Source organism: Squalius cephalus (genome assembly GCF_949319135.1).
Source record: "Squalius cephalus genome assembly, chromosome: 5".
Classification (NCBI taxonomy): Eukaryota; Metazoa; Chordata; class Actinopteri; order Cypriniformes; family Leuciscidae; genus Squalius; species Squalius cephalus.
The window spans coordinates 35,102,367-35,129,826 of record NC_137126.1 but is presented as its reverse complement, the minus strand read 5'-3'; the positions used below and the strand labels follow the sequence as shown (position 1 = coordinate 35,129,826).

The following is a 27,460-nucleotide window of genomic DNA, read 5'->3' as shown; positions in this document are numbered from 1 at the left end:
AGCAAGGGCAGTGAAAGAGGACAAGTACAGGGCATTTACCTTCATTTTGCTGTTTTATTTTTTTGAGAGGGAGGATATCATGAGAAATTACAGATTTAAATCAGACCTGCAAAACCTGTGCCTTTCAAGTTTCAGACTGTTGGACTTCTTTAATAGCAAGGGGGGAAGCAACCATTTAACTGGAGAGAGTATGTCCTTGCCATATGTATTTTAAAAATTTTATGTTAGTCCTTTCCACTTTTTGTGAGGTAATCATTGTGTTTTTTGGTTTTGACCAAACCAGTTTTGGTTTGGTGTAGACAACTTTAAGACCAAGTAAAAGCCTTGGCTAACCAATAGCGTAAGCAGTAGACTGAACAAACTGCTAATCGGTAATCCTACAATGGATATAGCACCTGCTTATCAATGTCTAACTTTTAGCAAATCAGTTGGACTACTGGGCGTGGGTGAACAATATGTGTCATTAATATTCATAAGGAAAGCTATTCAATTTTAGATAGGTGTTAACTGGCAAGCCTTAAGTCAACAGATCCAACAGAGGTGACACATACTAAACAATTTTTCAACAGGGTTACACAATGCTCTTTCTAGCTGTACGCTTTATAGTTTCCAATCTCTCTTAAAAGATTCAGATAAAGACATTTATGTATTATATCGTCCTCATATTTACATATGTAATTTGTTGTGTATCAGAAACCATTAATTTAGCTTTCATTTGTTGTTGTACAATTAACAGCTAATATATTGCCATGACATGGAAATTCATCTATTTTCGAAATGCTTCTTATTGATCTTATTGTGAACGATTCATCCAAGCATAATTTATTTAATTATTTTTGAGCTCGTAATTTTAAATCAAACCTCGATCTTCCAGTAAAACGAAAGACTCTGTGGCATATGCTGATCTTCCCCAATCATTTAGTCTGCTTAAACTCCGCCACCTTTCTCACAATCCACTGCAAGCTCACATTCAGATCTGCCTTAATCCAATCAACAATCAATGGATAGAACTCTGGCTCGCCTTACTTTTTTTTTTCTTTTGCAATAATACATTTCGCTTGTATATATGTCACAATACGGAAGAAAATATATTACACAGCTTCCGTTTCATTGCGACTTTAATGGTAACGTAACAAAAACAGCCTAATTCTAAGAGTGGGAAACAGGGTCGAAAATAGTAATGTGTAACTAATTTAAATAATTAAATAAATTAATAATTAAATTAATAATTTAAAAACAGTTGGTTTGAATAAATGATTCAATGACTCATAAATACTTCTCTTGTTTCATTACTGGATGATTCAGCATTTTTGAACGAATCTCTTAAATGAATGATTCAATGACAAATAAATTTTTTAACAGTCACTTGTCACCACCTACTGGTGTAACGATGTAATAATGATACAAATAATGATACTGTGTGGTTGAAAAGACTGTGAAGCTGTTTCATACCTATACATGACAACTGCTCTCTCTGGCTCAGTGACAGCACCAACACTGATTTTAATGTTCGCTGTGATCATACTTTTCAAAGGTTTAATAGACATAGCTGAATCGCTGTCATTTAGTAATAAGATTGTGTGGGTATTTGAATCGAGATTGCGATCTTTTAATGATTAATCGTGCAGCTCTACCTTACAGAGTGCAGTATATAATGAGAGAAAATGAAATAATGTTAGCCCTGAAACATTGGTTTGATACAATTCAAAGACCTGTAATGGTTCCTCAGGAAGAGTAGCATGTAAAGGAATTCAAACCTTAGATGCAATGGACATGCTTTTGCAGAAACATCCTTGAATATAGATGTTGTGTGTATATGTCTTTCAGTTAATTTTTTTAAATTCTTAAAGTCTTCCCTTCATTGCTCCTAATAGCCATGGCTGTTATGATAATTGTTTATTTGGAGTTACGCTGGAGGGAGCTGCCATGCAGAGCGGGTGGGGAGAACATGAGCGTGTGATGGAGGATGACATTAATGTGCTATTAAAGCTTCTACCCCCTGAGCGAAGTGTCACATTCGCCACTGTGAGCTCAAGAACGCACACATGCACACAATGAGATGAGTCATTTGGAGGAGGTCACTCTAATGCTGTATAAGTTAGTTGAGAAATGACCTGTTACCCATAGCCATTTGGAATCTCACACTGTATTGGCCCACATTAGTAATGCAAGTAGTAATTTAACTGATGCTTTAGTATAAAGCAACTCTTACTATCTGGTTAGTCACCCTTGGAGCAAGCTGGGGTTAAATGCCCTGTTCGTGGGTGCAACGGGTACTTGTTTATATATCTGCTGACAGTGAGAAAATTGGTTAAAATGTTGTGTGTGTGTACACAAAAATCCATATACAATAATATCTTGATATAAATAAAAAATACATTAATTTTTATTTATATGATTGTATAAGCCAAGGCAACATTTTATTTAGGTGATGTTACAAGCATATTTATTTATTCATTTATTTATTTATTTCAAGGTATTACAAGTGGCAGTTTTAAATACTTAAAAAAAAAACTAGCAATAATAGTGCAATTTAATTTTCAAAAATTTTCAGGTAATTATTTTAGTGAGTTGCATTTAAAATCCACTTGGCTCAAAATTCTGAGGTGCATGTGCTTCTTTTAGTGTGAATGGGCATGGTACTTCTGTTTGTGACAAATTCATTTCTAAAAGTACAATATTTCCTTTAGGTCTCTTAATTCATATGAACTCAAATTTTAGCTCAAGCTTAATTTGCAGTATAGCATGTCACATTTTAGCTACTTGATCTCCTCGTCAGTTACTTAGAAATGTTTATTTTTAGTTCTGTTGGTTGTTTAGGATGCCAAGCTGCCATAGTGCCATAGGTTGTTTAAAGTACTTGAAATTAATTTATCCAGTCTAAATTCATACGCAAGCAAAAAATCTGATTTGGAATACACCAAATACTGTATGAATGCAGCAGCTTCACTTGCTGGTCCTCCAATGGTTGTCACTCTCCATGGTGCTGAAATAATCTTCTCTGCTACAGCGGGAGAGACAAAAGCTGAAAATCAGTTGCTGGAAGCCTTTGCTGGAATCACATGGAACAAAACATTACACAGTTCTTGCTGTGCTGTGCCATGTCCTGCTCTAAGTCTGTTCAAACACTGAAATACTACTAAAGTCAATCCCTGTGGCTGCTGCCTCTTAATGTAAGCAGCTTTCTTTGAGTCTAGCTAGTGAAGTATTATGAAAGGAACTGGTGTAAAGCAACGCACAGTAAATGTGACTTGGAAATGTTGCTGATTGATGTTGTACTATTGTGAACTTGAAAGTGTGATTCTTCTTGAGTGCTGCTTTTCATATTCTATGCTGTCACAACTATGTGCATCCTATCTAAACATCTTATTAGGACATCAGGTTTTTAAGGTCATGTTCATCATGTAGCATACCTATTGTCCGTCTGTCGCTCAGATAGGCTTACACAGACTTTGCTCTAACAGTCCGTTGCGCACAGAGCACAAGAAGCAGCATCCGCTTAGTAGATCTAATACTGCTTGAGCCAAAGCTTCAAACGACATGACAATTATGATTTTTTGTTTATAATATTATGCAAAGTTAATAAGGCATTAACTGACAATGATTGTCACGTCCTGTCACTTTCTGGCCATTAAAGCTGCAGTCGGCAAGTCTTGCAGATTGGGTCGACTTAGCCAAAATTTTGAATGTTTACAACTCTCATGCCCCTCCCCCACTATCAGCGAGCACCCTCCCATCGAGTTCGTGCTCCTCAGTGCGTGTGCACCAGATTTTCTGTGAACGCGTCCGTCTCTTCAGCATCAATCAACACCATGGACTCGGAGGTAGGCTGCCCTGGCTAATCTACCCATAGATAGCAATAACCGAGGAATTGGAAGCTTGTTAGTAGATTTTCTCTCCGCGATCACGCTTCGTACAATCCAACACACCTGCGAACCTCAGGCGTGTGCATGTGATATTGTAACGTGCGCGGGGGAGGGGGGATCTGTGGCGTGTGCATGAACTGTGATTGACAGTCAGATCTCACACAGCCCTGCGCTGATTGGACCAATAGAACCGGGAGCGGTGGATTTTTGCAAAACAAATAACAGGCTCCAGGTGGAGGTAGAAGCGCGGGTTCTTTTCTAAAACCGGCTGATTTATGTTGTTCTGTCGGAGCATAGTGTCGGTTTCAGTGAATATGATCAAAAAAATCTTGCCGACTGCAGCTTTAAATTGAGTCCGTGGCAGTGCCACATTTTGCAGCTGAGGCAGGCTGGATTAACTAGCTCTAAATAAAGCTTAGAGGAGACCTGAAATCTGTGTTTTTATTTTTATTTTACATTACTGACATAGTTAAATCCCATGATGACCATCTTGGTCATTGTCAAAAGGCAAATGAGATGCTGAAGTGTAGAAATTACATCATTCCACCAGGAAAAGTACATGGAGTACATTCGTTTCTTTTATTTATTTTACAGATTTGAGGTGGATTATTCATTGTTGCTTTCAGTGAGGCTATAAAGGGCACACAAAATTGTATTCAAACTCTCATTAAACGCATATAACATTAAACAAAGCACATAAAGTGAACCTGAGATTACCATTGTCATACTTTGTGTTGTTGTCCAGCCTCAACATCACAAAAATAGAAACCGTTTTTAAAATAGAGTAGCCTTGTATTGCCAATGCAGCTGGTTACACTGCAAAAAAAAAAAAATACTTAAAAATCTTGTTCCATTGGCAAAAAGGTCACATTTATCTTGTTTTTATGTAAAATAAGCTAACCATCTAGATTGTTTTACCTGAAAACAAGATAAATTTGACTTTTTTTTGCCAATAGAACAAGATTTTTAAGACAAGATTTTTTGCAGTGTAGGACAAAAACTCTGATTAACATGGAAAATATACCTTTTATCGTGTGTCGCGTCTGGTTAGCACTGTAATTCCACAAAGTCCACTTAAAGTAAAAGATTGCTGTATACTGTATATTCAATATCTATACTCTAAACAGAGAATCTCTATATAATTGTATTGTGACCCCAATGTCAATTTAACCTTGTATTTCCAGGTACTTGCTGATTCCCGACCAGAGTTGTTGTAAAAAGTGATGCTGACAGATAAAAACATGTCAGCCAGGTCTCTCCGTAATGTCACCTGTCACCTGTTGATATTCCTGGAGGAAATTTGACTTTCTAACAGAGAGAAAGACCATCTCCTATTAACATATTACTCATATTTTCATCTATCAGGCAGGATTATGCGCCGTCGTTAGTCATGATTTTCTTGCCTGCCGGCTGCCACTGAATTTTATCCCCCACACTATGCTGTCAATTGAACATATCAGCTGGGGAATGATGAATAATGTCTGTGTCTCTCAGAGTGTCCATGAAACACAGGCGTCTGTCTTGCTTTGTTTACCCCTGACTAACAGTACCATGTAGAGTCAGCTCAGAAGCGAAGGCAATCTGCTTTCATGATCAATAAACCTGTGAGACAGACATGATGCACCACGCTGCTCTGGTCTGCTTTTTTCTTTGCAGTCATTCATTTTTGGGAGAAAACCAATTCAAGAAGGCACTTGATTAAATGAGATGTTAGCGTTTCGCCTCCCCTCTCTCCCATGACTCCTTTCCGCAGTGGCTGAGAGCTGCTCATTTATTAAGGGAAGAATCACATCCAAATTTGCTAAATCAGACGTAAGTGCCGTATGTGGTGCGAACAACATTCATTTTGTGTCATCATCTCAGCAGGATCTGACTTTAAAGATTTGTTCATTTGCAAAACTTTATTTTGTTAACCACATAATGACAGAAGGTGAATTTCGGCAAACCTACAACGTAATTGGGAATGCACTAAATGACATATCTTCAAAATTGATTAGACAGTGGCTTGTCTGAATAACTATTTAACTAGTTGCTCTTAAAGAGATTTCACTTTTCCTGTTTCTTCTGAGAAAAACTCAAATGAAGATATTTTTGAAATATGTCTCTCTTTTTGAGATGTTGTTTGGACCCCAACTTTCTTCAAAATATCATATATTGTGTCCCCACTTTTGCCATGAATGATTTGGCCAGTTCTCGCTATCTGTTTTAGGGAAGTCATGAAAGAAAATGCAAACAAATGTGTCCCACTCCTGGCACATCCTCTGACAAACAGATGCATTTTTGGTTTATTAAAACAAAAACTTATATTATAGTGATTAGAACCCTAAACACACTAATTGTGGGTTTAATATTAATAATTACAATAGGCCATGATTGTCATTCTAACTTGGACTTGTTGTTTTTTTGTCTTAAAATAATGTGCAATTGAAATTGTTTTTGCAATTTATTTTTCTAATCATGATGTTATTAATTAATTAGCATAGCATTTCCCAAATGCACCATAAGCCTAAGTACAATGCTTCTGAGAAACGCAGCCAGATATCTGGTTCAATACATCACATAGAAAACATATTTAACAAAACAGTAAAAGTTCAATACACTACCTGATTAATCTTTGTGTTTATTACCTTAAGGAGTAACAAAATGGAAATAAATAATTTTGCCCTGTTTTCCCTTAATGTGTCCATTAAATGGTTAAAAACACAGTGTGAGACACTGAACAAAAAACAAGAAGATAAAATGCGGTAGCCATCATCTGAATGTTTTCAAATAAAAACATATTTGGAATCAACAGTAACAACATTGCTGGTCACCGGCATAAGGTATGTTTTGCACGCTGGGACCAGCATGGGATGCTGGTTGCTGGTTCCCTTTCAAGGGAACTCGCACTGCGTCGATTGACTCTAAGGGAACGCTTTGCGTGATTTATGTCTTGAAGCACATGTAAAATCAGTCCAATGGTGTGGTGGAACGTCAGAGGCGGGTGATGTCATGAACCAGGAAACTATAAAGCCTGCCCAAACAAAGCAGCGCTAGCTTCTGTGTCTTCACTAGCACTCTGTGTAAAACTCTCTCTTGTCTATTTGGTGTTGTATTGTCACTATATATATATATATATATATATATATATATATATATATATATACATACATACAGGTGCTGGTCATAAAATTAGAATATCATCAAAAAGTTGATTTATTTCAAGAATTCAACTTAACAGGTGAAACTAATATATTACATAGACTCATTACATGCAAGTGAGATATTTCAAGCCTTTATTTGTTATAATTTTGATGATTATGGCTTACAGCTTACGAAACCCACGAAATCAAAATCCCAGAAAATTAGAATATTACATGAAATCACACAGTAATTACACAGTGATACCATGGTCATTGAACCAGGTTTTGGTTATTTTGGCAGTGTGGGCAGGTGCAAATCCTGCTGGAAAATGAAGGAAGCATGAAGTGCTCTGGAAATGTCCTGGTAGACGGCTGCGTTGACTCTGGATTTAATAAAGCACAGTGGACCAAAGTCCTCTTTTCTGATGAGAGCAAATTTTGCATCTCATTTGGAAACCAAGGTCCCAGAGTCTGGAGGAAGAATGGAGAGGCACACAATCCAAGATGCTTGAAGTCCAGTGTGAAGTTTCCACAGTCTGTGTTGGTTTGGGGAGCCATGTCATCGGCTGGTGTTGGTCCACTGTGCTATCCACTCAACGCAGCCGTCTATCAGGACATTTCCAGAGCACTTCATGCTTCCTTCAGCAGACAAGCTTTATGGAGATGCTGACTTCATTTTCCAGCAGGATTTGCACCTGCCCACACTGCCAAAAGAACCAAAGCCTGGTTCAATGACCATGGTATCACTGTGTAATTACTGTGATTTCATGTAATATTCTAATTTTCTGGGATTTTGATTTCGTGGGTTTCATAAGCTGTAAACTGTAAGGACCATCCATTGGCCCAACGACGGAATCCAACGGCCTGGCGAAGGTTTAAAGCGTGTATGTCTTTTCAGTGGTCCAGTGAAGTTCACTTAATTTATTGGAACTTAGTTTTAGTATTACTTTAGCTCTATGCGTAATCTGACTCCAATTTCAAATGATAATCAAATTTAGATCGTATTTCTGATTAGAAAATAATCATAAATATTGATTATGAATTAATTTAGATCTTTGATTACTCTGAGTATCCCATACTTTCAGTTATTAATTCATTATGGACCCGAATGCCGCTTAGAGATCACGTCGGCCAAATCGTGTTTCTCACGGACACAAACCAGTTAATTCTGATTTGAGTCAGAGGATGTAGGGTTTGCTAATACCCCTAAAGTCGGTTGCCTACTGCTCACTCGAACTAGAAAGTGTAGTTTAATTTAGCCACTTCCATACAACTTGCTAAACCAGTGATAGACAGAAATCAAAAGGTCTTCAGATGACGTGCCTACTGCTCCGTTCATACATGCGCCTTTAGTTTGACCTACCTTAACTAAGATTTGCGGTAGCACCAGCCTCCTTAATATATTAAAATAATGATTTCAGAATACTTCAGAATAAATCAAGATGTAACATTTATTTTGTCAGGTAAAAATGTATCATGCCAATTACAGAAGTAAATGATTAAAAGCCAATTCAGAAAATACATGACATCATTTACTCAAAGATGACTCTAAAAGTAAGCAATGTTCTCCTGACAAAGACACACAGTAATGTGTCAGGATCTTCCAACAGGAAAATACTGACATGCATTACTGTGTGGGGGATGATCCTGGTAAAAGATTCCCCAAAGGTTGCTCTGTTCCCTCACCTTAAATACCAGATCAGAACAGAAGGGGGGTTAAACAAATGTTGTTTAGAGTTGTTTGGGCCAATCCATGTACCCCAGGGGGGTAGCACCTGGTTTCAGGAGATATCGTAAACAGATATCAGCCAGAGAGGAGAAACAGGATTCTCCTAAGTTCTCAATCTTTTTCATTAAACCAATGACTGCAATGAAATTAAGACCATTTTACCAATCGCCCTGCGCCCTTTAAAATGACACCAAACATGAAAAGGAAAAACAACATATTCACAAGATATACCATATGTGATATATATGACCTTTCAGTGACTTGAGGAGGGAGAAGAGGAGGGAGAGGGGGATGCAGAGATAAGGAAGAAGGACAGTTTGGGCAGGACAGTGTCCTGTGCTCTCTCTTTGCTATCTTCTGTCCATTGTGCATTTTACTGCTTTATTGCAGGGTGCGTTTTGTTTAAACAGGAAAATCAGTTCTTACAAAACCATAATCATCAAAATTATAACAAATAAAGGCTTGAAATATCTCACTTTGCATGTAACGAGTCTATATAATATATTAGTTTCACCTGTTAAGTTGAATTCTTGAAATAAATCAACTTTTTGATGATATTCTAATTTTATGACCAGCACCTGTGTATATATATATATATATATATATATATATAAATTATGGCAAGTAAGCAGCAGCAGTTCAGACTGTGTGTGCACCCCTGTCCACGCTATTTAACGGGTGGGGACACACATGTTCTGTGTGGCTGTGAGCACTGCGAGGTGCTTCCAATGCTTACACTCAGATCCCGCCTGGCGTTCTTTCGCGAGGACGCTCAGGCTTCCCCAATGCTCGGGTCCCGCTGCTGCCGAGGCACAGCGGAGGCTTCAGACTTGGGGTTCACAAATGGATGTGTCAGCGAGGTTAGAGACGGGCCCAGCCTTATCTCTCCCTTCACTTGACAGATCCAGTGCCTTCTCTCATGGTTTGGAAGCACGCACTGCGGTTACTTACGCCCTGATTGAAGTACTTGACACTGCAGCTATCCAGTTCCGAGGAAATGGATGTTTGTTAGTGTCGAAGCAGGAGATACTGAGGACTCGCCTCCTCAGTCTCATGCTTTTGAGGAGCATGTTGAGGTTGTAACGAGAGCGGTTGAAAGATTAAGCATTGTTCATCGTTCGTTCAAAAATCAAGCTAGACGAACGCTGCCTGCCCTCTCGTTCACAATCTAAATGCCAACGCCTTCCGTTTTTCCCCGATCTCCACACCAAGGTTTCATATAGAGTTTATAGTCCACAAACATCACACTATTCCTCTATCTCTAACTATAAAGATCACGGTTATGGGAAGATGCCAAATGTGGAAGAGACGCTCGTGAGCTATCTCTCCCCTGAATCAGCATCTTCCCTTAAGGCTTGGTATTACCCACCTAGCCAGTTAGAGCAACATCTGCTTTGGTGGGTATGGCTTATTCAGCTGCTGGTCAGGCTGCAGCGTGCCTCCATACAATGTCACTGCTGCAGGCTTACCAGGCTGAATTGTTATGAGACCTATCGGTTATGAAAACTATCGGCCGTTCTATGGCAGCCCTGGTGGCCACTGAGAGACATCTCTGGCTCAATTTGAGTAATATAAAGAAAAGGATAAAAAAATTTTAATGGATGCACCTCTGTCACCGTCTGGCCTCTTTGGCAACGCAGTGAATTCAGTTGTCGAGAGGTTTCAGGAGTCAGCTAAACAGGCGGCTGCATTCCAGAAACTCCTCCCCCGCCACACACATGTCTCCGGGGCTGCTAAGCGGGAGCAGCCCCAAACATCAAATGCCAGCTCCTCACACCGTGCCACACAAAAGCATGTGTTACTTCCTGTGCTCCCCCACAAAAAGACTGGGGACACGCTCTCAAGCGCAGCCTTCAAAGGGTATGACGGATCTGAGGACGTCATTATTTCTAAGAAGGCTGCGGGGAAAAGGTCCTGACGTCCAAGGGTACAGGCCAATGAGGGCAGTCCCCCCCGAAGCAGAGCGGTCAACACCTCATTATGCGGTGCCCTCAGGATACCGTTATACACCTCGTGTGCTTCAGGGCGCAGCGGTCTCCGGCGAGCACATATCTCAGGGTCCACCCGGAAACGTAGTGGTTCTGGGATGCCCGCCCCCTCCGAGGAGGATCCCAGAGCAGTCAGTTCGGTGGTTACCTTCCGGTTCGCCGTTACAGGGCGTCGGACTGATTGCACAACAACAACAAAATCCAGCAGCTAAAGTTCAAAATGTTAACACTGAGACAAATCGTGCCACAGATCAGATCCGAGGACTGGTTTGTCAGAATTGAAAAATTTCTGTGTATTTCCTCCTACCTGTCAGAGCCCCTTAGATGTCATGTGCCCCTGGGCAAGTGACCAGTTGCCCTAATGGCTAATCCGGCCCTGCCTTCACCTGCCATGTCTATCGGCTCGCTTTCGGGTTATACTTTCTGTGACTGCGCAACTGGGTTATAGGTTGCCAGGTTGAGGTTACAAACGGGTTGAAATTGTATATGGTGTGTGGATTGTGTGAATATAATGCATTGATCTGGCAACTGGTCAACATTAGACAAAGATATTGGTCCGATTATTCATAAAGGAGTTTGGGCCATGCAAATTACGGGAGTTTCCCGGGAGTAATAACAAACCAGAGGGGTCTGGGAGATAGGGCTAAAAAACGGGAGAAACCCGGGAAAAACGGGAGTGTTGACAGGTATGCCTTAGCGTCAATCGACGCAGCGCAAGTTCCCTTGAATGGGAACACCTCGGTTACGACTGTAACCTCGGTTCCCTGAAGAAGGAACGAGACACTGCGTCACCTGCCATATCTCCTACGTGCCTGTAAGCAACTTTCTCAGACCTTAAAAAGCTAGCGCTGCTTTGTTTGGGCAGGCCTTATAGTTTCCTGGTTCATGAAGTCACCCGCCTCTGATGTTCCCCCACACCATTGGACTGATTTTACATGTGCTTCAAGACATCATCATGCAAAGCGTTCCCTTAGAGTCAATCGACGCAGTGCGAGTTCCCTTGAAAGGTCCCCATTATGGGATGCTGGTTGCTGGTTTGCTGGATCTCAGCATGGGATGCTGCAATGCTGGTGGACCAGCATATGTTGTCTTTTGGGTGCTGGAATAATTCCAGTACGACCACAACAAAACTTGTGAAGTTTTGTGCTTAGAATTTACTTATAAAGTAGTGAAATAAAGTAGATTCACTCTACAAGTGATGATTGAGCATTAGTGATGACACTGTAGTAAGCAGAATCACTGAAGATAAGATGAACAGAAACACAATAACTACAACTTACTTACAGCCACACAGCCTTAGATGACATCAACTACAAATTAAATCAATATCTCACCAAAGGATGATTAAACAACTTTGTAAAAAAAAAAAAATTTGTACAAAATTATAATCAAATAATTCAATAATATGTTTTAATCTTATATTTATTGTTTTTTTCCTTTACATAATTAAATTGTTGAATATGTAAGCAAAAACAATACTTGTCTCCAAAACACTGCTTGCATACTGGCTATACTCATACTCAACCCCGCAAGACCATGCTGGTGAAACAGCGTAACCAGCTCAGTTTAGCTTGAGAGCATAAATATGTTGGTCCACCAGCTAGACCAGCACTATACATGCATAAACCAGCCTGGACCAGCACTTATACCATCATAAACCAGCCTGGACCACCATGGAATCCATGCTGGTTTATGCTGGATTTTTCAGCAGGGATTGTCTATGTTTTTTTTGGTTGAGGACGGTGAATTTGTTGCAAAAGTAGTGCTTTGATGGCTGGAGCAGTGGTGCTTTAAAGGGGATGAATATAGAGAGGGATTTAGTGTGCTGACAGTCTGGCAGTTACTGTTACTAAACTCTAAAGTGCAGACACTGCCAGCATGCTAAACCCCTCTCTGAGAAGCTTCATCCCTTCCACTGCAAAAAAAAATATTCATAAAAAAAATAAAAAAAATAAAAAAAATTGATATAGAAACTTTCTTGTCCAACAGTCTAGTCACCCATTATTATTGCGATATTTGTCCTCAACAACCAACCAGATATGCCACTTATATAATGCTTTTTGCACCAGTATCTAACTGTTCAAAGTTGCCCCGAGATCTGCCGAAACGTCACCAGTAAAGAGGCAGAAGTCCCATCTGATTTGCATTGTTTTAGCTGCCTCGATAACAATGTTATTCCTCTTTTGCAATCACACCAATGTTTTTCAGGTCTGAAATCCTCTTTGTTGTACATTGACACACACTTTGTTTTTTGTTTTTTTAGTCTCTCATGCTCAACAAGGTTACATTTATTTGATCAAAAATACAGTAAAACAATAATATTGTGAAATATTGTTACAATAAAATAACATTTTATTTGAATATATTTTAAAATATAGACGTTTATAGAAGTTTCCTTAGCGTCAGTCGACGCAGCGCAAGTTCCCTTGAAAGGAAACACCTCGGTTACGACTGTAATCTCGGTTCCCTGAAGAAGGAACGAGACGCTGCGTCACCTGCCATATCTCCTACGTGCCTGTAAGTGACTTGCTCAGACCTTAAGAAGCTAGCGCTGCTTTGTTTGGGCAGGCCTTATAGTTCCTCTTCAGGGAACCAAGGTTACAGTCGTAACTTCGTAATAAAATAACATTTTATTTTAATATATTTTAAAATATAATTTATTTCTGTGATGGCAAAGCTGAATTTTCAGCATCAGTACTCAAGTCTTCAGTGTCACATGATCCTTCAGAAATCATTCTAATAGGAAATGTTTCTTGAGCGCCAGATCAATAATTGATCTGGTGCTCAAGAAACATTTCCTAATATTATCAATGTTGAAAACAGTTGTGCTGCTTAAAATTTTGTGGAAACTGTTTTCAGAATTCTTCGATGAATAGAAAGTTAGAAAGAACAGGAAACAGAAAAGAATTCATTTGAAATATAAATCTTTGTAACATTTATAAATGTGTTAACTATCCCTTTTGATTAATTTAATGTGTCCTTGCTGAATAAAAGTATTAATTTTTCACACACACACACACACACACACACACACACACACACACACACACACACAAAAAAAAACACCTTTTTGAACAGTAGTGTTGGTTTTAAGGAGAACCACAATATCCGGCTATATAGTTTGAGAGAGGAAAAGTGAGGATTTTAAACACTTCCGGATGAGAAGTATCATGTTTGTTTGGTCTTCTTTGCTGCCATCTTCTAGGGCAAAATTCAGAATGCAGTGTCAGCATTATTTCTTCTGTTTATCCCCCCGCACTGGGGCTCATCCTAATCTCACAAGAAGAAAATTGTTTCAAAATGAGCTGTGCCTTCTTGAACTGATCTGTTTACATAAAATGCATGCCATCCTTTTATCTTTGAGCAGCAATAGTAATCCCTGTATAGTTGGCAGGCACTTTCAGATTTATTTGATATTTATTTGGTTAAAGTGTTCTGGCACTGTTGTTAGGAGACATATGGTACAGGAGCATTCCAGATTACATAGTTGATAGTTATTTTTGAACAAGTGGAGTGCATTAAAGTGGAGGAGCAAACAATCTGGATTGGATATCGTGGTTCTCAACATATAGCATAACATTCCATTTGTACTATTTTGTAAAGTCTGTAGGGTATAGGCGTACTGTAGGAAAAATGTAGAAGATAAAACTGATTAACAGTGAAAGCCTTTACTAATGCAACAAATATGCAAAGAGTGACTTCAGGTTCACAACAGGAAAGTCAGACATTTTGAAAGTCAAGGAACATTAAATTGTATGGCCTTAGTTTTAACAATCATAGATTTGAGAGTTTGAAGAGTTCAGGTTGTGACATTCTCATCTGAAGATATTTGTCTAAAATGAAGCCTCAGGGGTAACAAGCGTCCCTGGCTCTTGTGCTTTTAGGCTAATGCAACTTCAGCTAGCTATTTTCATCTAGCTAACGATCTGTGGCACAGACAACAAGGAAGGGCCTCCTGGGAGAGGGAGAAAAAAAAAAGTTTTTTTTTTCTTTCTTTCTGTAATGCACTCAAAAACTTGGAGCAGAGAGACATGAAACTGGAGTTATGTAGGGCAGCTCATGAATGGAAAAGCAACCAGAGGCCATTACATTTTTCACTGATTTAAAAAAAAAAAAGAATAACAATGCATAAGATATTTTTAAACTTCAGTTTCAGAATTCAGTGAATTCTGGCACCCTTTCATCCTTCTGACACCCAGCGTATATTCTTACAGTCAATCGACATTAAGGACCCTGACTGAAGTGACCAAACACTGGAAATCAATACCTAATGGGCTTTGACCTGAAGTGAATTCAGATGAAGAAGTTAATGCTTTCTGTTTCTTGCTATACAGGGCTGAAAATCCGCGAAGTGACGATCAATGTTACTAGGCAGCAGGTGGAGGATTTCCATGGTCCAGAAGACTACTGGTGCCTGTGTGTGGCCTGGAGTCACCTAGGAACCTCGAAGAGCCGTAAGGCCACAGTGAGGATAGCCTGTGAGTATGCTAGGTCAGGGGACCATTAGTGGTTTCCAATTGGGGAAAATAATAAAAAAATGTTTTTAAGGATGTCAAAACAAAATGAAGAATACTATATTCAATGTTATTTTTGTTGTATTTTGCAATTTTTGTATTGACAGTGCTAGTTTTTAAATAAGAAATAAAAACAAAGTATGTTTTTTTTAAAGGTTTATGCATCTGAACAACTCTAGTGTATAGAAAAAGACAAATGCGAAGATATAATTTAATGCACTTGAGGGTCTTGGGCAGGGTCCGAAATTAACACTCGCCAAGCGCCAAATGCGGGTAGATTTTCCGTTTGGCGAGTAAATCTCAAAAGGCTATCCGCCACACTGGCGGGTGAATGTTCATACCAAAATATGAAATATTCAGCGCGCCCTTTTCAGCGCGCACACGCTCTTCTGCCTCTTAACGCTCTCATCTGTTGACGCTGCTGAGGAAAAAGGATATGTGAAGCTCCCGCCACTGGAAGAAGCGGTCGCTGCCCATTTGTGTCCTCCCACTGCTGGCAGTTGGAGAGCAAAGCCCACGCAAAGCCGTGCAGAACAACGTCTTCAGCACTCGCGGATCGTCCATACTCCGCCGCTGGCCAGGCTGCTTCTGCTTTACACACCATGGCCATTCTTTTCTCGAGAAAAGGAGTTTTCTCATAGCATTTGCAACGCAATTCTCGTTCCCTTATCTCTCAGGGAATTGAGGTTACGCAAGTAACTGAGTACGTTCTGCCTTCTCTTCCACATGAGTCAGGTAACAAAACTGACAAAAAAATGTTTTTATTTCACCCCAATGATAGTAATATTTCATGTATTTCTCTCATTTTGATCAATATATAGATTTTTTTTTTTATTATACATTTCAAATTTTGCTCTGGACAATTTTTTATGTTTGTATTCAACATAATACCTTATAATCTCAATTAAATGTACTGAAATGAATGTATATGTGACAAAAAAGGCTGTTTATTATTTTGGCCGGTAAAAAATATGCTTGGCCGGTGGATTTTTTCATCTACCAGTCCCCGTGGCAGGTGAGCCAAAAAGTTAATTTCGGACCCTGGTCTTGGGTATCAAAAAGTTCGAAAATACCCCTTGTATTTAACAAATCTTTTAAACAATCAGATTTTTTTTCTCCTTTAGCATTTTGTCTCTTGAAACTGATTTAGATAAAAGCTTGCAAAACTACACGTGATCACGTTTTCCACATCATGTTGACAACAGGCTTGTTCGACTTCATGCAGCGTTGTGCAGACCGATTGGCTGCTGACTTGAAGCAGTGCATGGCGGTTAGGAATTTTGTCCAACTTCAGACCACGCCGATGCCATGTGACTGTGACGTATGGCATCAAAGTATCGCGAGAGCGATTCGAGAACAGACTCAGCCTGCGCAGCTTCTCAAGAGCGGCTGCACGAGCTCTGATGACGACACAGCTGTTCCACGATTTGTCACATGACTACGATCATGTGTGTTTCGTATTTATTCTGACACCTTCAGTTCCACTAATGCTCGCAAATATCTATTTTCATAACAGTAAAAGTTATCATGTAGTAGCGATATTATATTGTGTCGTTTATCAAAAAAAAAAAAAAAACTGATACAAAAAAATAGACCCCACTACAACGGTATTTAAATAGTATATAATAGTATATATAATAGTATTATGTTGAACTTTATTCTTGTACAAACAGATGCTGTATTAAGCTGTACAATGAAAATGTCTCTGAAACATCTGTGTATTTGACAAATATTGAATTTAAAGTATGCAAACACAGCACGAGCATCACTACGGGAGCAGAAAGTGTCCGACTTCACGTCTCCGTTTTCAGCTCCTCCCCGACTGCACGCGGAAACTCTCGCAGATCGGGTACATCCAGCCGCAGCTGAAGTCAAACACACCTAACATGTCACCACATGTGATCACATGGGAACTGTTCCAAAACCACATGTTTCCCATCTGCAAAGTATGCGTTTCACATGTGTTCCACATGTAACCACATGTGTTTTTTCTGTAATGTAATATAAACACATAGATGTAAAAGGGGCAAGAATCTGTTTTCTGTTTACAATTTTTTTCCTTAATTCACTTAATGTGTTAAATCTGAAGGCATATTTATATTAACAGCTTTATTTAGTTTTTATTATTATATGCTGTGATCATCATTATCATTTATTATTGTTTTTAAGAATTATTATATTGTATCATTATATCAATTCACAACTTTATTCCACTTGAATACAGGGAGCATTATTTTTATCCTACCTGAAGCTGGACCATTTTTTGACATTTTTTCTAGTGTTTTCTTTCTACAAATTGAAAGATTTTTTTTGCATTGTACATAAAAAAAAATCTATTTCTGTATAAGCACAGTGAGGATGAGGCAGAACTGTCCAACTGAACTGAACCAATGACACCTGCAACTCTAGCAGATGGCCGGAGCACACTTGAGAATGTCTGCACTCTGCAGCTCTTTTACCCTGCCTTTCTAAGGTTGCCAAAACGAAAGGCAGGGGGCATAGAGAGTGCAGCATGCTGAGCGGTGAAAGCGATTGGCATAGATAGGCCAAATATCGGCTCGGACTCTGCCCGCTGTGACAGCTGCCTCTTATCTTTTCAAACAGACCTTCGCAAAAACTTCGAGCAGGATCCTCAAGGGAAGGAAGTGCCAATCAAGGGCATGATTGTGCTGCATTGCCGTCCCCCAGAGGGAGTGCCCATGGCAGAGGTAAGACCCGTCCTCACAGCCTCTGACATCATTCCCACAGGGAGGATATCTGGGAAGGGCAGTACATGCTCTCTGCTGACTGGAAAAGAGCATCAGCGCTTTTAAACATCTATACTAAGCGATGCCTGTTTCTGTGCTTGTTCATCCAGATAATTGTAATTTACTCATGCCTCATGCCGTTACATACCTGTATGACTTCTTTCTTCTGTGGAACACAAAAGAAGATATTTTAAAGAACTGCTTTGGCCCATTTATATTGAAAGTCAATGGGGTCCAAAACAACATAGGATCATATTGACTTTCATTGTTGGAACAAACACTGTGATATTTTTCAAACTATCTTCATTTGAGTTTTACGTGAAAAAGAAAGTCATACAGATATTTTAAATAAACTATTTTGGTCAATATAAAAAAGTCAATGGGGTCTAAAAAATATAGGACCATATTCACTTTAATTGAATGGACAAAAAAAAACTAATTATTTTCAATAATATCTCCTATCCTGCTCCACACAAGGAAGTAAGTCATACAGGTTTGGAATGACATGAGGCCGGGTAAGTAATTGATGGACAGATTTAATTTTTTAGCGAACTATCCCGCTAAAGAGAACATCAACTTACAGTGCACTGACTGTTGTCATCAAATTTGATGGATTGATTTCAGTTTAATGCACATTCGTGTGCAGTCAAGGGTCAAGTAAGGGACAAAAACGACAGGTCCACATATCATTGGTTATGAGCAGGCGATATATCCATATACGTGTGTGTGTGTGATTATAGTAGGATTTGGTTCTTGGCAGCCACCAATGCTTTGTGAATGATTCAGTGATGAAATGGAAGAGCTCTGCCAGCGTCTGTCTATTCGAGTGCATGCTGGACAGAAACTGAGGAAATCTGGGAAGACAAGAATCTCCCTTCAAGTACTTTGTCAACATAAATGAAGTCAGCTATAAGAGGGGCTAGTGAATAATGTAGAGTGCAGACCAGCAATCGGCGATCGGGTCCATTCCAGCACACCTCTGCCATGAAAAATTTAAATCTAAGCTGTGAGGGGGAGTGCAAAGATTTATATGGCTTCATTTTACCAGCATGCTGGATGCTAACTCTCTCTCTCTCTTTCTCTCTCACCTTCTCTTTTGCTCTGTCCTAGTGGACTGTGTTTGTGGTTTTAAACTGTCATAAACACCCCCTCTGAGAAATGCTCTGTAGGATTTCTGTGGTCACAAAGCTAATGAGACACATTTTTCTGGATAGAGTCAGTTTGTCATCACTGTTGGCTCTTAGGATAATTAACCAGCCTGATCTTTGTTCTAATAAGTAAACAAATACCATTGTGTTTTGAAGTAAATGTGGTTGCTGGTCATTGTTACTGTGCATGCATTCTTATTAGGCAAATTGTCTGAGCGGCTTTATTTTATACTACAAAAGTGTATGGTGTTTTATACAGCCCAGCTCCAAAAACAGACAAAAAGCATAATAAAATTGATCAAGATGACTATATTGTAAGTATTCTGTACTATATCTTCTTCATATAATACTTTGTGTGAGGAAGAGACTGAAATTTAAGCCCTTATTCATTGATAATGATAATCTTCCCTCTCTTCACACAAAGCTATCAGGCTTATAAAGCAGTAGTAATATTTAGAATATATATATATATATTCTACAAAGCATATAATGCAACGAAACACAATGGTGATTGAGAGATGTACAAATAAACGTACCTCAAAATCCTGATGTATCATATTTGATATTCACGTTTTTAACCTGACTTTTCTAAAACATTATGCATGAATAATCAAGTAAACTTAAGTTGCTTCATTCCAGTATAGTGTTCATATTGTAATATATACAGTATCTAACAATATAAAAGTTATCTTTATAAAAATCTTTAAATATTTCAGAGCAAAAAGACATGTGTAACCATGACTTGAATGTTTTTAGATTTATACTAAAAGCCTTTTAGTATAATGTATAATGTAGAATGTAAACTATCAATCAGACAAAGGAAGACATGTAGATAGACAGGTTTTGCTCAAGTTGATAAATTATATAGGCCTTCAAATGTGATACAGCTAGCTTTTTATGGTAATTTGTGCTTTGTCATTTCTACAGTGACCATCAACATTCAATGTATGGAACACAAAAGCTTGGACATTCTGCTGCCTAATGTCTCCTTTTTGTGAAGTGCAAAAATAACACAGGGTTAGAATGAGTGTAAAATATGACATCTTTATTTTGGTGGTTATCTATTCCTTTAAAGGGGTGTGTTTTCCTTTTAAATAGAAGCAGTATTAATGTGTTGAATCTGAGTGGTGAATTAAACTGTGAGATGATCCTGTGTCTACGCAGGGGGGGCTTCTTAGCACTGCGGTAATTACAACTTAAACATAAAAAAAAAACTCTGAAATTACCTTTTAGAAAGAACAAGTTTTCCGTTTTACAGCTAAACTGTAACTATAAATGGGTTTCCCCAGAGAGCTACTTAAGCCATTCTGCATAGTTGGTGTAGACTCTGTCATCATAAAAATCTTCTTAATGAGATTACGCACTCTGAATTTGCTACTGAGGAATAGTGTTAATTTGGCCAAGAGAGATTTTGCTCCCAAACTTTTTTGTGAAATACACGTATTGATTTTAAGTTAGACCAGAAAATGCTCACACCTTCCCTTTTACTGTGTTTTCTTTACCCGCTATTGACTTAGAAATCTTTAAGAGGATCCCATAGGGGAAAACAGTTACATTTGTATAAATAGATATTTTTAAATATTTTGCTTGTAAGAAAAGATCATGCTGCATGTTCCTCATATAAAGGTTTTAAAAAAAAAAATCTCTTAAAATAATTTGTCAAAATACCAGCGTTTGCAATCAAAAGTCAGATATTTCGACATGAACTCATCAAATTCTTCTAAGGCCAAATTATCTGAGCCTTTGCGATTCACATTTATAGCTCTATAAACTTTTCTGCGTGATAATCATTGTCTCATTTGTGTCTAATTGTATTTCTCATAAGGATTTTTAGGAAAAACATCTGGGACCAAGTTGATACTTCAATGAAACATAATTGAGATCACCATTAAGTTTTCTTAGCACCATTAAGTGCTTCATTCCATTCAAAAAGCGATAGCTCAGCACTCACTTCATGTGTTCCTACCTGTTTCCTGCTTTTTCTCTCTCCTGTCCATTTCCAGCCACCATGAAAGTGAGTGATGATCCCCATGATCTAACAAGCCAATTACAGGCCGGTCGGAGCTGGGTGGTATCCTGTCTCTATGTGTTTAGCTGTGATAAGGCTGATCTGGAAAGAATGGTAATGTGGTTGTGTGTTGAGGAGAGGATGAAAGGGACAACTCTGTGCTTTATGCTTGTGGTTGCCTTTACTTCTGTATTATTGACCAACATAGTCCTAGAGTGTTTGCACAGCATTTTCCTCTGTGTTTGCCAGGTCTGGGGCTTATTCTGTGTGTGTGTGTGTGTGTGTGTGTGTGTGTGTGTGTGTGTGTGTGTGTGTGTGTGTGTGTGTGTGTGTGTGTGTTATTTTAAGAATCATAATTAATTCAAAGTGCATCAAGGGATATCAAAGCTTGGGTATAAATTGGAATTTGACTCTGAAATTGAGATGATGAGAATAAGAAAACTGAGTCTGTGCAAATAGAATTAATTTGTGGATTGAGACCGCAGGCATTAATTTAACTGGGATGACTTGAATTACTGGGATCACATCCACCCATGAACTGACCTCACTATTTCGGACTGCACACCATTTCAGAGATGATTGCTGATTTAGAGTGATCAAGACTATTTTGCAAAAATTGATTGGCTGTAATATATAGGCATGTGGAATGCCAAGCACAATCACTCTTGAATTTTGAAATGTGTTTTAGATATACAGTACAATGAAAAAGAAAATCAAAGATGTTCTTAGTGTTAATTTATATAAACATTGGAATTAAATTATTAATCACACTCATCCAAAAAGTCCAATAAATCCTGCATGATGGAAAGTTAAACTATGCTTGCTAGTGAATGTTTTATGTTGGCATACATGTCAATGGAAATGGCCTCTGTCTCTGTAAAAAATGGTAGTTGCATGTTGAAATACCATAGGCTACTAATAAGTAGGACTTGTTTTCCAAAATATAATACAACAGTTGACCTCTCAGTAAAACAGGGATGATGTTTAAGTTAATAGTTCATCATATCAGATCCACGATTTCAAAGCCCTGGCATTTCTGCAGTTAAGATTAATAGCACTAGTCACAACTCACTGCAACATTACAGCAGTTTACTCACCCTGAGAACTTGGCAGCCCTTGAATAACTTGGAAAAATTGGATAATTTTCAGAAACTGCAGACACTTTGTGTTGCCCACACTCTCTAGCTCATTGTCTGCTATTTCTCAAGACTGGAGTAAGCCCTTCCTGCCACGTCCTTGCAAGGGTCCCCAAGAAAGATTCTGCCATATATAAACATCGGTATCTTGGTTAATTTTCATCTATCTCATTTCACATGCAAAAACATTATCCAGTCACGGCAGATGTTTTAGATGTCTTACATGTGGAAATCTTAAAGGTACCATGGCAAAAAGCAGCATGTTTAATTCTAAATGTTAGAAGGAAAGGTGGACCAATGGTCATGTGAAAATAAAGCACGAATGTTTTTGGTGTAAGAAACCTTGCCTAATGTTATTAGTGGACTTGTGTGGAGTATATTGTGTACATTTGGACAGCTACTCATCAAGAACCTTTTATGTCGAGTCAACAAATACATCAAGAATGTGAACTAATATTAATTATGTGAATGAATTTACACAAGCATATTTTATAGATGAAACCGCAGTAGTTTGTTTAAACTTAATACTCATTTTAAAGTTGTTTGTTGAATTGCATGCTCATTATATACCAAAGATCAAAACAAAAGCATTTGCAGAAATTCAGATTTAGCTATCTGCACTATCAAAGGTTGGTGTCAAAAGCAATTTAAAAAGTGATTGTAGGTGTGTCTGCTTGTGTCAGTCTTGTCAATGTGTTGTGCTCGTGTGGGTTTGATTGAATTCACAGTCAGTGAGGCGGCGTTATATTTCTGCTCCCTGAGGGCCGTCTATCAGAGTTGTTTAATCTTAGTAATTACTCTGCTGAAACATGAAGCAGTTTCAACAGCCTCTTCTCCACCATACACACATGAACACACTTCACATTTAAAAAAAAAAAAAAAAAAAAACTCCTCTAACACCACCTGCAAAAACCGATCCAAATATTTTGGACATCTTATCAAGCTGCTCTGACCTCCTGTCCCACTTTTATGAGCGCCAGCCGAATAGCCCCTGTGTTCTGTGATAATAGTAAGATCTTCACTTCGGCTGATCTCTTCCTGTCAACAGGACCTTAATCAGTCAGGATAGAGGCACTAATGAAATCACAAGATCCTCTTGAGACTGTGGAAACTCCTCCGTCAGCCCTGCCACTGTTAGCCACGCTGTAATTGAAACAAATGTGCCAGTTAGGCCATTCATTTCTCACATCTTCTGCCACACATTTACCCAGCTAATTTGTATTTGTCCCCTACCTTTCCTCTTCTCACTTCCTCTCTTCCTCTATCCTGTCTTCCCCCCTTTTTTCTTTCTTTCTCCCTCTGCTCTTCATTTCTGTGCTCTGCACCTTTTAAAAGGCTGAGGGGAAGTGGTGCTCAAGAATGCAGAGCATGGCAAATGTCTCAACAGAGAGCTCTGCTTTCACTGTGTGCTAATTGCCTATTTCAGCTCCCAAGTTTCCCTGAAAAATTGAGTAAATACATTAGAGAAGTGCGCTCTCTGCTTCAATACACAAGTAGTATGACTCCCTGCTGAAAAACAGCTTAAACCAGGTGATTTGTTTGTCTTAGCTGGCTGGCCAGCTGTCTTCATTGTCTGACTAACCGAAAAGTGCCCAAAATCCCTCTGAAACTAGCAAGACATACCTGGATAATAGGATTGTCCAGACTGGGAGACAAGCTAAGCTATTTTTTCCCCAGCAATACACTGTAAAAAAGAAATAAAACAACAACTGGCAGCTGTAGTTGCCAGGACTTTCCATATTTTACCAACATTTTTTACTGTAGCATATTTTTACCTTTTAAAATTACAAGGGTCTTTTACCATTAAAATTACAATAATTTATTTTACAGTGTTTGATTTTACTTAAGACTTTACCAACTGTATTTTTACAGCTTCATAGTGCAACATTGTGAACTTAATTACTGTAATCATACATCTGGGTTAGTTATAAAATAATTAAAGCATGCTGTGAGCTATGAACATGAGGGCTAATGTGATTCTGAGAAATGATCTGTGAATAGAGCAAAGTTTAAAGTGCTGTGATGAGATCAAGGAAGAGAGGGCAAAGAGGGCATCACTGCAGTTACTGCTCAGAACACAGCATTAAAGGGGTAGTTCACCTAAAATGAAAATTCTGTCATTAATGTCGTTCATGCCCTCATGTCGTTCCAAATCCGTAAGACTTTCGGAACACAAATTAAGATGTTTTTGATGAAATCCGAGAGGTTTCCGAACCACCCATAGGCAGCAACGTCATTGCAACTTTCAAGGCTCAGAAAGGTAGTAAAGTCAAGTCACATTTATTTATATAGCGCTTTTTACAATACAGATTGTTTCAAAGCAGCTTTACAGAGATAACCTGAAAATAATGCAACAAAGATTGTTTCCAGAAGAAAATAGCGTCACAGTCCAGCTTAAGTAAGTTCAGTGATGTTTCATTTTTGTTGTAAAAAAGTTATTAATTTAGTTAATTTATATACTGTATATATGTAGCCGCTCTGGAGAAAACTGTGGTGCCATCGTCCTGCTCAGTTCAGTTCTCATATAATGGTGTCAATGCAGGCAGATCAATAATGTTGAATATTAAATTAAATGTTAAATTTGATGTCCCCAACTAAGCAAACCAATGGCAGCAAAGGTGAAAAAAGGCTACAAAGGCGACGAAGGAACCAAAATTCCATCAGGTGACAGAATGGAGAAAAAAACTTTGGGAGAAATCAGGTTCAAGTCGAACAAGCCTAAAGTCTGTTGATTTTGTACAAGCAGAATGTGGCGGTTGGTCGGTGTGATATTGGTCCCACCCCTCCCCCACTGTGATTGGACGGTTGGGTAAAAAGTGACAGTGATGAGTGGTGCGTTTTACCCAAAGTTGAACATTCTTCAACTCTCTGCGACCTGTAAAGAACGCTCAGCGCTTCAGCGTGAAAAAGAAAAAGACGCTCCCATTGAAAACAATTGAAAAAATACGCCAGCCGTGTGAAAAAAATGCTTTGGTGGACACAGCGTAGGAGGATGATTTTGCGCACAAAAAGTATTCTTGTCGCTTCATAATATTAAGTTTGAACCACTGTAGTCACACAGACGATTTTAAAGATGTCTTTACTAGCTTTCTAGGCCTTGATAGCTGCCTATGGGTGGTCCAGAAACCTCTCGGATTTAATCAAAAATATCTTAATATGTGTTCTGAAGATGAACGAAGGTCTTACGGGTTTGGAACGACATGAGGGTGAGTAATTAATGACAGAATTAAAATTTTTGGGTAAACTAACCCTTTAATGTGACTATAATTTTGTAACCATGTTCTATTAAAATAACTATCCAAATCGGATTGTTGAATTAAAGTCGGCATGAAATGGAAGTAGTCTTTTCTTCCCTGTGTTTGTGACGTATATCCGATTGAAACTGCTTTTGGAATGAGAAAAAAAATGTGGGGTGAGACTGGATTTCTTCTTCTGGAATTGATTGGATCATAGGAAGTTGGCCGTTGCTAACTAAATTAAGGCAGATCTGAATGGCAGTTTGCAGTCAGTTAGTTATGGAGGATATTTAGTCCCATCCTCTGCCGAAACATACATCATGAAGAGAACAGATGCCTTTTCGAGGGGGAGGGGAGGTTAACATTTTTAATGAAATATTACGAGTGCACATGAATTAATAAGAAATAAATATCTGCACAGATTAATCCTTTATAATAAACACTGCAACATTCTGTAAAGAAATAAGAATTGTCCATTTTGATTTCATGGTGACTGAAGATAGAAACTGACAAAACACAATAGTCTCAGCCCTTGTGTTCCTCCCAGAGGTGTGAAGTAACTCTTTTGCTAATTGCAGCTTTGGTTAATAAATGCTTTTCTTTTTGTCAGGTGGAGTGGTTGAAAAATGAAGAATTGGTCCGTTCCCTTGGAGACGACAACATTGACACTCGCGCTGACCACAATCTGATAATCAATGAAGCCAGACTCTCTGACTCCGCCAACTACACCTGCCTCGCCAGTAACATAGTCGCAAAACGACGCAGTGCTACAGCTACTGTAGTTGTGTTTGGTAAGACGACACTGATATGCTTTATTGACTTAATGTTCTGTCTCCTCAGCTTTGCTAAAAATACTATTGAACGGCTTTCTGCTTGCAACAGCACTGTGAATTCATTAAGTTGTACACCCCATTTAAGCGATAGTTTATCCAAAAGTGAAAATTGTCTATATTATTTACTCACCCCCATGACTTTCTATATAGTGTGTGTGTGTGTGTGTGTGTGTGTGTGTGTGTGTGTATATATATATATATATATATATATATATATATATATATATATATATATATATATATATATATATACTTTTATTATTATTATTATTATCATTATTGACACTCAAAGTACAGAAGAACTGAAATTATACAATCTATAATCATATTTTCACATAAGCAATCATTAGCTTACTTTAAGAGTTTGCTGGTTTGATTTGGACACTCCACCAAATGAGTCAAACTAATGAAGAACACTACCAGTGATACCGCATTTGACAGGACTAATAGGAGAATCAGATGATTCACCATGTCGAAGCCAGCAGAAAGATCAAGCAGAATTTTGTGGTTCTGACCAGTCATGCCATTTCAGGGTAATTTCCACTTTTGAAGCCCAACTGGCTGGTATCCATCAGGTTGTTCTTAGAAAAAAAACACAGAATGGTTTGAAGGTAGATCTTTCAAGAGTTTTGGACAGGAAAGGAAGCAGAGATACAGATCTGTAGTTATCTACTACTGCAGTGTTTAGTGTTGGTTTTTGAGGCAGACATTTGGAAAGGAGCAGTTTGGAAGCAGTATGTAATATTTGCAATGGGTCTTTTTATTAACCTTGCATAGTTTTCGAAAATGAGGTTGTCACAGGTATCTGGCTATTTGGCTAGCTTGTACAAAAGTGCCAAATGATTTTTGGCCAAATTGCAGTATAGAATTTAATTGGACAGACAGGACTTTGATGTCAACAAAAAGTTGATAACCCTGTATATTTTGCTAGTCTAACTATGAATGATTATATGATTAGTTGTATTTTATTATTTGTATTCAGCATTCTATTTTTTCCTGCTGTGTGTGACCATGTCAGAAAAAAATGGTGTTAAAATGTTGTGCCAGTATTACTGGTTGTACAGCTAAGACATATCAAAGCTAGACTACAAAAAGTCAAACCACACATATAAGTGAAGATTTTCCTTTAACCT

General features: G+C 38.5%; 1 protein-coding gene across 4 annotated transcripts in view; it reads left to right on the top strand.

The window, feature by feature from the left end:
• The window catches only part of unc5db (unc-5 netrin receptor Db), a 178,380-nt gene that overhangs the window by 123,595 nt on the left and 27,325 nt on the right, over window positions 1-27,460 (top strand). For all 4 annotated transcript variants that reach the window (XM_079872309.1, XM_079872308.1, XM_079872311.1 and 1 more), the window contains exons 3-5: window positions 15,040-15,183; window positions 17,824-17,927; window positions 26,105-26,285. In XM_079872309.1, the coding sequence (XP_079728435.1) occupies window positions 15,040-15,183; window positions 17,824-17,927; window positions 26,105-26,285 (429 nt within the window). The remainder of the gene's footprint in view (window positions 1-15,039; window positions 15,184-17,823; window positions 17,928-26,104; window positions 26,286-27,460) is intronic.